This window comes from Apus apus, chromosome 11 (genome assembly GCF_020740795.1).
Source record: "Apus apus isolate bApuApu2 chromosome 11, bApuApu2.pri.cur, whole genome shotgun sequence".
Classification (NCBI taxonomy): Eukaryota; Metazoa; Chordata; class Aves; order Apodiformes; family Apodidae; genus Apus; species Apus apus.
In genome coordinates this window covers 9127796-9139883 of record NC_067292.1, presented here as the reverse complement: position 1 = coordinate 9139883, position 12088 = coordinate 9127796, and the positions used below count along the sequence as shown (strand labels likewise).

General features: G+C 36.4%; 1 protein-coding gene across 1 annotated transcript in view; it reads left to right on the top strand.

The window, feature by feature from the left end:
- Nucleotides 1-9214, top strand: part of CMTM4 (CKLF like MARVEL transmembrane domain containing 4) — a 38716-nt gene extending 29502 nt beyond the window's left edge. Inside the window, exon 4 of the mRNA XM_051629426.1 lies at nucleotides 171-9214. Coding sequence (XP_051485386.1) covers nucleotides 171-344 — 174 coding nt within the window. The 3' untranslated portion in view covers nucleotides 345-9214. The remainder of the gene's footprint in view (nucleotides 1-170) is intronic.
- The last annotated feature ends 2874 nt before the right edge of the window (nucleotides 9215-12088 follow it).

The following is a 12088-nucleotide window of genomic DNA, read 5'->3' as shown; positions in this document are numbered from 1 at the left end:
TTCTGCAGCTTCTCTAGTTCATTGAGGAAGAAAATAATCTATTTTACAGGCCATGATGATTTGTCAGTGCAAATAAAGTAGAAACCTAAGCTTCTTAGGAATTTGTTTTGAAACTGTTATTGTTCTTGTTTTCAAAAATTGTCTTTGACAATTCTTTCTACTTCTTGTAGATATTTGGTTTCTTGGCAATGGCAGTGTATGCTGTGAACACATATTTAGCTATTAAAAAGTGGCGAATGAACAGCAGACAACAAAACAGTCGGCAGACCAGTGATTACATACGTGCTCGGACAGAGTCCAGAGAAGTAGATCATCGCCCTGAGATTCAGCGTCTGGATGCGTGAAAGAAACATTCAAATGGGACTGTAAAGGGAAAAGAAGACGTGTTTAACTCCCTCATGGAATAAAGGGTTTTTTTCTTTATTTAAGGAGGAAAAGGAAGATCAGACGGTGTCAAAGAATGCCCAGCCCTGCACATGTGCAGAGATGCATTGAGTCAAAAGCTGTTGTCATGAAGGCAGTAAATGTTGGTCATTCAAAAGCAAGATCCATTTAAGATGTCCACATATATATTATATAAGCTATATAATATATGTGTATATATAATATATGTTTTGAAGTATGTTCTTGTTTTGGATTAACTGCACATTACTTTATTTCCGTCTTGCAAATGCAGACTTTCTGCCACTGTTTCTTTGTTGTAAACACTCAAGACCAGCACTATATTGGCTGGTTAATATAGGAAAGAAATCCACCAAAAGTAAATTTAATATACATAAAAAGGAAGTGAGGGGCAAACAGCAATAACTTCAGCCATATGTCATGTTCAACAAACTCTGTGTCCATCTTCATGCAGCCCTGGCAGTGCAGCTCAATTCTCATCTGCAGTATCTCCTGTAGTGTTGCTGTTGGTGCACTTATGGACAACCATGTCACTTTTTTCTTTGATGGGTGTGGTGCTGAGGTAGTTACCCTGTGGGTTACTCTGAAATTGCTCAGTTCGTGCATGGCTTTGGTCAGATGTGAACTTGTGCAAAGTTAGCATGTTTACTGAATGGTCACTATAATGCATCAAGTGCAAGTTTGTGGTTTTCTGCTGATGTTGGGATACATTCTATTTTTCATTCAAAAATGGGAAAATAAATATGCTTGGGAGGTGGGGGGGACACAGTAGAGAAAGAAGGGGTTGTTATCCAATTGACTTGCATTCCAGTCGTGGCTTTCTTTTCTTTCCTTTCCCCCCCTTTTTTTTTTCCAAGGTTCAACCTTTCTGAGAATCCTAGGTTAAGCAAGAACTAGCCAAAAAAACATGATGTGCTTGTAAAGTGTTTCTAAGATTGCAGTAATGTGAAACAAATATTTTCCTTTTTGGGAGGTTGGTTATTTCTTCTAGAAACTGTTGGTAGTAGGTAAAACTGTTGGGGTTTTTTTACTTTTTTTTAATTGGCTGTTTCTGCAGATTTTTTTCTGTAATATTTATTTCGAAAATGAGTTCAGATAATTGGAGGATAATATGGTTGTTTTGATTTGTCTAGAAATAGTTTTACCTAACTGCAGTTTTCTTACTTTGATTGTACTTACAGTGAACAGAAGGACATTTGCTGAAAACCCAAATTTTGCATTAATCATCTAGACACTACTGTAATGTTACTAGGAGGATGTCTGTCTTTGCTATTTTTCTGGTTGTGTGATTAGTGTTTTTATCTATGTAATTAATTATTTGGAATATGCATACCTGCATGTTACATGCAGAAAATTTGTGGGGGAGAGGATCTCTAGAGCTGAATTTTTCTGGTGTAAGCTGATCAAACCTTTGAAATTAGCAGAACTATATGTCACGCATGCCTGAATTTCTCTCACATTTGACTTGAACACTTTTTGCCTTGTGTTCCTGTGTAGCTGTACTTGAAGTGGATGAATGCAGGTGACTGGAGTCTTCAGAAGAAATGGCATTACATTGCAGATAGGTCACTTTTAAATATGAAAAACAGGTTATAGCAAACAGAAGATCAGTAGAAGTGCCTGGGCCTTTTTAATACTGGAGGAAACTGGAGTAGTGGCAGGTGTGAACCTAACACTGCAATGTTTGAATCAAGTAACAGGGAATTACTTTGGTGTGTGAAAAACTGGTGACAAAACCAATGTCTTTTCATTTTCAATTTACTGATGTCTACAGTGCATTTCACCGTAGTGGCTAAGCTGGAGATGAAAATTTAGGAAGAGTTACTAACGAAGTTAAGGAAAACTTGTGTTTTCTTAATGAGCAATGGTTTATCAGTTATGCTTATTGTGCTTCATTGAAAGTTAATGACAAAGGGGACACTGGTTTTAAAAAAGATCAGGCCATATAAGCCAGCCTCTAGTACTGGGTTTAGAATAGAACAGACGTTTTATTGAGGTGGTGTGTGGCCAGGATTACTGACAGTTCCAGGTTCAATGTGGTATGAAATAAGGAAGGTTATTATTGCCAGTACAGTTGTTCTAGCTCTGCTGTTTTTCAGCACTCTGTCTAGTATTGGCAAAGTTTGCAAGGAGAGTTTCTAGATTTTGGCAGTTATCAAAAGGACCTTTTTAAAAGTAGCACAAACATACTTATATTGGAATTGTAAACTGGCATTGAAGCAGTTTAAATGAAGATTGATTTAAAAAAGGGGAAAAACCCCACAAAAAAAACCCCAAACAAAAAACCATCACCAAAGTCCCCAGATCACCAACTCAAGTACAGAATATTATCCTCCAGAAGATCCATGCTTTTAGAATGGAACTCTCATCTGAAATCAAGAAACAGAAGTTAGGTGATGTATATAGCAAGGGCTTTTCATTAGGGGTGTAATCTCTTTGCTGGTGAATGGCAAGGACTGAAATGGTGCACACATAAGAACACCCCCTTCCTCTCCTGTACTCCCTGTGTTGATGGATTTTTCAGAGGAGTGGGAGGTCTTGTGTGTCTCTAAGTTTATGAATTTGCTATCTTACACCTTCCCTTGCCTAGAAAAAGGATACATTCACTGAGCTTTTTCTGTAGTGAGGTCATGAATAGCTTTTGTTACCTTTTAGCTGGATTGATAAATGCAGAGTGATAATTACACTTGTAATACAGTGTAGTATTTTATCATGTGGTACACCTGAATCATACGATGACCTTGAATGCTTTTACATGTGACGTAAGTTTTCTTGAGCTGAGAACAGTATGTCAGCATTTATTACTTAGGTCATTACTTGAGCTTAGCAGAACTTTCAGGGTAGAATTCAAAGAGAATATTAATTTAAAAAATACTATCCAATACACTTTGTAAAACAAAAACAAATGTAATTTTGTAATTTCCTTTTTCTGGAGACCAAAGACAATTTTAGTCTTGTACAACATATACTTTCTAAAAAAAAATTAAAAAAAAATCTAAGTTAAGCGTTTTTTTTTTTCTACAGAGACATTATTTTTTATTTGGATTACATAGAAGGGAAAAAAAAAGTAGGTGTGAGAGACGACTACATTTGAAACATTAAGCTCATATTCACAGTTGATTCTCCTTGCCCCTGACTTGATTTTACATGGTGTATTGAGGAGGTGGTAATATTTTAAGACTGTTAGACAAACTGTAGTAATCTTAAAACAAAACAAAAACAGCTCTGAAGGAGGAAAATAGGGTTTAAGGTTTAAAGTTTTTTGAAACTCCATAGAAAAGTGACATTAAATTGCTTCTCCTCACCGGTTAGCATTGCTTGTAATTTCTGAGCATATAGGGATAATTTCTTATAGTGCCTAAGATTGCTGTTTAGCTCCATAAAGGGACTGAAAACCCACTATAAATAAAATGAAATTAAAGCTAAACAGTTGAACCTTGTAGGATGAGGGTGCTTGAAACTCTAATGGTTCTAATTAGTTCTCTTTTGTCAAGTTAAGCTCTCTGATATGCAATCTCCATGTATTTGTGTGTAGAAATGGCTGAAAATTTTGCAGCCTGTGCACAGACATTAAACAAGATATGACTGGTGCAACAGCATCATAATTGATCTATAGTGCTGTAAGCATGTTTCTATCTTAATGTTATGTATGCTCAGCTCTCAGCTTTAGTTCAAATTTATCTTATGTTCGTGTAATGATGTGCAAACTGCCTACAAGGGGAGTTTCTAAAGCCCTAGAAGATCAGAAAAACTGATTTGATAGTTTCATTACTACTTAGTAAAGTTGATTACTTCTTACTCTCCACTTGCTCCTTTCATTTTGTACATTCATGCCTCATCTGTCTTATATTTTAATATTTGGTTTTTGTTAAGCGTCCTTCATTGGTCTGTATAGTGTCTGCTTCAGTATAAGGAAGATAAGAATACTGTGTCCAATGTCCTTTTGCTTAGTATGGTTCTCTCTTATGATGGTTTATGATGTTTGGGCTGGATGTGCTGGGGGATATTTCCCATAGGACTTCGCAATCTATCTGGTATGTGTTTCTGTGTGAGCTTTCTGGTAGGACCCACATGCTTCAAGGTTGGGAGGATTCATCTACCTCTGTCATTTTTGAGAGACAAGGTACTGAGATTTGATGCCTGTATTTCAGTCTGTGCTATTCCTCATGGGCTTTGTATTCAGAAGCTGTGCTTTGGAAGCAGCTTCTTGTCCTTTGCTCATAAGATGTCTCTTAAATGTGAATTTAAATAAAATCCATAATGTGGGGTGCTTTTTCATAGGCTTTGTCACATGTGTTTCACTGTGCATCTTGCTTCTTGTGATACAGTCTACAGTTGTTTCATCTGTATTTCATTGATTCTGGAAAGAAGAGGGGAAAACTAGGGCAAGTTTACAATCTTCCCTAAGATAATTTTCTTCTCCTCCCCCCCACATTATTTTTTACTATATGATTGCCCCTTCCTAACAGAGCAGACTTATTGATCCTTAAATTAGGCTGGAACACAGCAGAATTATTTGCTAACATTCTGCATGTGGACTCATAAGAGTGAATTAACCACTAGTTTTCCATTAATTTTTAAGATCCCTAAGCAAATTTGGTATTTGTCACCTTTGTGCTATTTTGGAGATGTCCAAAAGCTTATCTGATACGTAGTTCTATTAATACAACCCTTTTTTTCCCCTCTTCCTTAATCCTTCTTCTGTATCTGTTATTTTGTTGTCTTATGACAACTTTGCAAACATTCCTACTTTTTTGTGAGGGGGAAAAAAAGCACCAGAACCCAAAATAAGTAAGGATGTTTTTTTAGGGCACAATTTAAAAAACCAAACAATAGGAATTCAAATAGTGTAGAAAACAACGTCCGTCCTTCTACTCAGATGAGATACTGAACAGATTTGTATGTGAAAATCAGAGCCTAAAGAACAGGTTTTACTTTGAAAACTCTGAAGCCAAACCTTTTCAGCTAAATAAAAAGGCAGGTACAATCTGATGATGAATTTGAGATGTGTTAAAGGGTGAGGAGAGAAACCCAAACTTGATGTTAATAATCCAGTGCTATCAAAATGATACATGAACACTAGTACTCCCCAACTGCCGAAGGAAGATTGCTTCTGATGGAGGAGAGTGAGACACCTTGAATCAGTAGTAAAACTAGGTGTAGAAGTGTTTCTTTTGTTCCTAACTCCAGGGCTGTGTAATACAGTTGGAGAGACTGAACACTGACCTTGTTAATGGCGCATTAACTGTGAATGAGATACGTTGACACATCTGTGTGATTATCAACTTCTGCTCAGCTCAAGTGTAGTAGTTGGTTCACAGGGACCTGCAGGACATAGATGCTTGTATCAGAAAGGCTCTGTGTGTTTAGAAGGTAGAATAGGTTAACACTAATTTCTTCTCAGTCCCACTGAAATGAGTAAAGCCATCATGTAGCATTTCTGAAAATTTGGTACTTATTGTTAGTTATTGCATAAAAATAATGGATTGTTTGGAGAGCCCACAAAGCTCAAAAAGACTCTGCAGATAGAGGTGTCATATCTATTAATTACCTAATAACCAAAGTAAGAATTGTAAAATGAAATAGGTACAAAAGCCAGCAGAATGTTTAAAAATACTTTGTAGACATTATGCCATATTCTTCTCTTTAACAGAGAGAGTTGATTAAAAATTAATTTATACAAATATTCAGGAAATCTCTGAATGCCACTTCAAAGTTTTCCTGGTGTATTGTTTTCCCTGATAGCCATTTGGCCACCTGGATAGATCTATTTGACAGTGTCAGAGCAATACTGTCCAACCTGAAAGGTTCTTTTTTTGTTTTGGTCTTATTTTTGCATTGTTGTTTTAAAATTTGTCTCTGACTTAACCATCTGTATTCTAAAAATAATATTTAAAAAAAAATCTGCTTACATTGTGATTTATGATAGCCTTTAATTTAGAGTATACAACACAATCTATAGATATTTTTTTTTGGATATGCAGCTTTCTAAAGTGTTCTTATATATGCCCAGAAATGAAAGTTGTATAATTATAATGAAAATGTGATTAGATGAAGTTACCTATCCAGAATCCCAGTGCAACTCCTTCAGATGTGCTGGGTGGACAAGTAAGTGAAATTGCCTTTTAGTCTCTATGGGTTAATAAATATTTTTTTATAATTAGCCACAGATATTCCTTTTTTAAATTATACTTGGCAGACAGAAGATATTTAATTTTATATACAATATACATAGTTACCTTGATTGACATATTTATAACATAGAGCTTTGTGTTTACTATGAAGGGTTTATCTTGTATCCCATGGACTTCATGGGTAAAAATTTTAAAAAGCCAGTTAGCGTATATGGAAGGATATGGAAACTGTCTTCATGAATTCAGAATGAGGACATAAGAGCATTTCAAAAAGCAATAGCCACATCTTATTAACGGAGTATCTGGGTTTTTTCTTCTTTTTTTGATTGGGGCTGGTCCCTAACAGCTATTTCAATAACATCTGGATGTGAGTAACCGATTGAAACACGACCATCTTCCTCTTCTGACTGTCATGGACTATTGTCTAGCATATGGAAAAATTCAGGGTATTGTATTTGTTTTGCTTTGGACAAATGTCTCAACAGACATATTTAATTAAAACTTTAATGTGTTTGAAAGAAAAATACCCTCTTTAACTAGGCTGATTTATCAGTTTTCATAATCTTTTAATCCCAAAAGTCTGTTGTCTAAATATTTTCAATATTGTTGCATTTATCCGGGTGTCTACAGGTTAAAGTGGTTCTGGCTGGTGCCCTTTTGTTACAACTGCTACCTTCATTTTTCTACTGTTTGTACTTCAATCTTGAAAGTTTACTGGTTTCTACTTGTTGGATTTTGTGGAGGGAGAGTGTATCTTAGGCACTACAGTTCATCCAGCTTTAACTCACACATCACAGTTCTGAAGTAAAAAAATATTTTGATTTTTATATTGTGGCCAATTTATTGCATTTTTAAATGATTTCTATACTTAAGACAACATATATGACATAATATAACAAATGACTTAGCTAATCATATCTGTCTAGATTTACTCTTCTGTGTTAGTGTCATTTTGAAATTATTTGTATATGTTGAAGTTTGTAAGGGTTCAGGAACCCACAATAAAATAGTGAAGTATGTATTTATTTCTCATGATAATGCTCAATTTTGATTTTAAAGTTGACACTTTGTATGTCTTTTCACAGAATTGTAAACAAACACCGAAAAACTGCTTCACCTAGTGTGCCTTTCATGTGTGGTATAAACACTTGTCATTCACAAAAATAGAGATGTAAATTTATTAAACCAGTAAACACTATTTTTGTATTGTTAGTCATTAATGCATCTCTGGCTTCCTTGTGCTTTGTTTCCACGAATACCAGTTTTATGGCTACTGTAGTCATTGCCTTCCCTTTGTGCACTAAATAGTAAATCTGGTATCATGGGGAATCAAGGTTGTATCACTTTTGCTCTGCTCTGCCTTCAGCTGCTACCTGAAAGATGGAGATAAAGCAGATTGCTGATGGAAACTAGAAGGTACTCCAGATTTTTTTCCTTGACTTGTGTGAAGAGATGCTTAGTGTGGGGTATCTGTATCCTCAGTGATGGTTCTGGGTCCTCTAGGAAAACATAGCAGGCATAATCTAAACATTCTGATTCTAGCTGATAGTTCTATGTATGGTGTCTGAGCAACATCCAGGCCTGACTTCATCCTTTGGGGATATAGATCCTTTACTGACAGACTGGTGATTGTGAACAGCTCAGAAGTATTAGTTAAAATAGTGGATTAGAATTCCATCTTGAGCTGAGCAGAAGGGATACAATTTTGCTTTTGTCATATGAGCACAAGTCTGCTGTGTAATACTGTTGGTGGCTTGCTTTTGAAGTAAGAAAAACTGTAATGTTTTGCCAAGGAAAATCTTACAAGAATACTCAATATGTGAGGGCAGAACCTGACTGTTGTCCCTACTCAGGCAAAATTCCCCATTGACTTGGGGGACTGCAGATCAGTTACCCATTTATCACCAAATCCTGATCAAGAATTTGAAGAATATAACAAGTTAGCAGGTGTTCATACAGAGAAAATTTACAGCCTTGAAGCAATTTCACACTACTTTGGTAAGGGTGCTTGAAAGTTCTCAAACTGCACACAAGGCCAGCTGATGAAATGGGTGCTTTCCCTAGTGGTACCTACCAGCTGTGTTCACTGTCTTCTCAGTATCAACAGCTGTAACTTATGTAAGTGTAGCATCTTTCAACTCTGTATGTGAAAGTTGTGCTGTTAATACTTGACCAGTTGCAAAGCAAGTCAACTCTACAAGAAAACGTAACCTCCAACTTGTTTTTACACCAGTAATGATTTTTCAATATGCCATGTGCTTATTTTTCTGTTGTTTTTTATGCTAAACAAAAAACACAAGCTGAAGAATTGTAATGTCTTGCAATACAGAAAGCAGTCTTCTTTTTAAAATCCATACTGTTACAGCATAATTTAAATTGTGTATTTATCAGTTTTAAATGTAATTTTGCTTTTCTGGTCTTTTGTATATGGGCACAATGCTTTTGTAATTTTATTTGTTTCTTACTTTGGTTGTCTTTCTGTCTTCTTTCTGATATTTGAAGATTTGAGCTCTGGATTTTCATGGTACTCTTCTGATCATGTCTTCATAGTGGTAAAAGTCTGTATTTTTGTATGTAGGGAAAATGGTAGTTTTCTAACACTTAACTTGATCAATATAGTATGGAATCATTTGTGAAGGACTTTCTGTTTAATAAATGGATATATTAAAGTACTAAAACATTGTCTTCATCTGTAAAGGCAACATTACAGACTAGTTATACCATGTGTTGTGGTTGATTAGTTGATGATAATCCAGTAAGTGCAGTTGCAAAATGCACTTGCTCTGCAGGACGATGGCACAAGGGTTAAATATTGAACAAACCGACCCTTCCTGTTTGTGTTACTATGTCTCTGACAAGACCAACTTATAGAGGCACCAGTTAATGAAAAACCATGTATAAGCAGTCCTTGATGAGAAGTTATATGTAGCAGACTGCAGATGGAACTGCTTTATTGCTAAAGTGGTTGTGGTGGGATTGCTCTTGTGGAGGTTTCTCCATCTGGTATGCTGTAATGGGCTGAAATGCTATATCTTGTGGTTTGCAGCATCACGTTCTGGCCTGGAAAGGAATTTTGGAGCTGAAATGCCAGAGTGAATGGGTAATGCTCGTGGGCTGGAGGTCGCAAGTCCTATCTTGGTGGAATTAGTATTTTTGGTATCCAGGTGCTTTAAGTGTGAGGGGAGAGCACTGAGGTAATAAGGGTAAGAACTGAGGAAATGCATGGATGGTTGAATCAGTGTTGTGGAAAGATTTGGAAATATGGATGATGTGCTTAAAACACTGCTTAGGGATAATGTGTGTAGGGAGCGGGACAAGGGTGGTGGTATGATCAAGCTTCTACAGGAGGATTCACTGAGGAGAGTCATGTGCTTGTGCAACTTTTCTGCTAGAAGAGGGGCTAGTTCATTTTGCCTGTGTAGGGTTGCCAGCAACAGTAAACTCATCTGTTGTGCTGCTGCATTCATTGGACCTGCTTAGAGATGAGGCCTTAATGAAATAGGTGCTCTTTAAGAAACCAAAAGAATTGCAGTGCTGGGCTTAATGCCATATTGCTGCTGGCATTATCTGTGGTGTTCCTTGGTCAAGAGAAGCTTTGTCAGTTGCTGAATTAAAAAAAAACAAACCCAAAACATATTATTTTGTCTAAGTTCTAGATGCTGAATCTTCTTTAGTCTCCTGGGAAGACTATAACTGATTTCTTATTTAATGGATCAGGCTAACAAAATGTGATGGACAGCATCACAGATACATAAAATACAAGCACAGGTATTACTTGGCCAAAATTAATATTGGAATAACTGTTTCCATTTTCAAGGAAACAATGAAAAATTGATTTAAAAAATTATATATTTTTTTAAATACACTGACATCTGGGTAGCATTGTTACACCTTCTGACTGAGAAGTTTTACAAAATGTTCACAGTACTGGGAATTCTAGTAAAGGAGGAATCTTGTGTTGTAGAGACATTTTTTTTTTATACAGTCCTGTTTACTTGGAAGGGAGCCAAGAGGTCATGTCTCCATCCTTACTTTTAAACCAATAATCCATGCAAAAAAGTGTCTCAAGTGTCTTGTAACAAGATTCATATTCTCAGTGCTTATCTAAATTTCTCCTGCTTTGTTGATGTATTCTCTCTCCCTCTCCATGCTCAGAAAAGGATTAAAGGATGGCTCAGTGGAGCTTCTTTATGCAAATGTAAAAAAATAAGGTGATAGCTACCTTGTACTTGCTCTTTGGTGGCAGTTTATATCCTGGTCTTCGGAATGAAGCCACTTCATTTTACTATTTTTATTCTCTTAAAAGGTTGGTTACAAGCTGCCTGTCATGAGCTTTGGCTCAGCCTAGTAGCAATATGTATGTTTTTCTCATTTATTTATAGATTGTAGAAGTACAGGGTGTCAGAAACGTGCACTGTTTGTGTCTGATTACAAGTACACGCTCACTTAATGATACGGCTTTTTGGTCTCTTACCAGGGGAAGATGCAGCTATAAAATTCTGGCTTAGAAATTTGCACAATGAACATTTACCAGAAGCATAATGAATGAAAAACATCTGCTTGCTGTGTAGGGCATCAGATTGTCTTTTGCTTTCTAATAAACTAGACTGGTGGAAGCATTCTTCTTAAATACTACACAGGCTGAGATATACACCACTTTGCACTTAGTATCTTGGAAATTACTGTGTCAGTTGGAAACTCAAGACTTACAGAACTTTGAACAGTATCAGGGGAAAAGTAAAATAAAGTGGAATAATGGACAAAGTGCTAAAAGGACAGTTGAGCCTCTTCACTCAGAGAATTTTAAACAGCTGCTTAGAAAGGTCTTTTGAATTCCTTAACATCACCTGTCCAAAATCACCACACAAGACTGAACAAATCTTCCACAGATCAGTGTAAAAGCTTTTTGATAGAAGGAGGGATAGAGACCTTCAGTGTGAGAGCTGTATGAAGTCATTCAGCTGTGATGCCAGCTAATTCTTTTTCCTTCCTGTTAGTGGTTTTGATTCACAGTGTTGTTATTCTAAGACTTCTTGTATTGCTTCTATATAGCTTTGTTCCACACTTGGTATTGGAAACTCTCATCACTCCCTAGGTTTGTCTACTAAGTGCTGTTCGACAAGTACAGGAATTAAAAATGGGAACAGTGGCACACTCTGGTTGTAATGAAGATATGTATTAGCCTGGATGGGGTTTGGAAACAGCTCCTGTTTGGAACAGAAATTTATTGTGATTGAAAAGACATCTTTGATTATGACCCTGCTAGTACACCAAAATAAGAACTTCATTAAGGCCTCCATGCTGTGGGTGTAACATTATGCTTGTGTTGAATTGCAGAGAAACTAATGCTCCCACTATTTTCATCCTGTCAGTTGAAGCAAAACAAGCAGATGAACAAAAAAGCCCAAAAACAAAGCAGACTTTTCGTCTGCCCTACACCGGACTCTGAGCTTAGTGCAATATTGCTGCCATGAGATGAGCGAAAGACTATCAGCCCCTCTGCAATCAGAATTGATTTTAATTATTTTTAATTGAAAGCTCTTTTCAGAAAT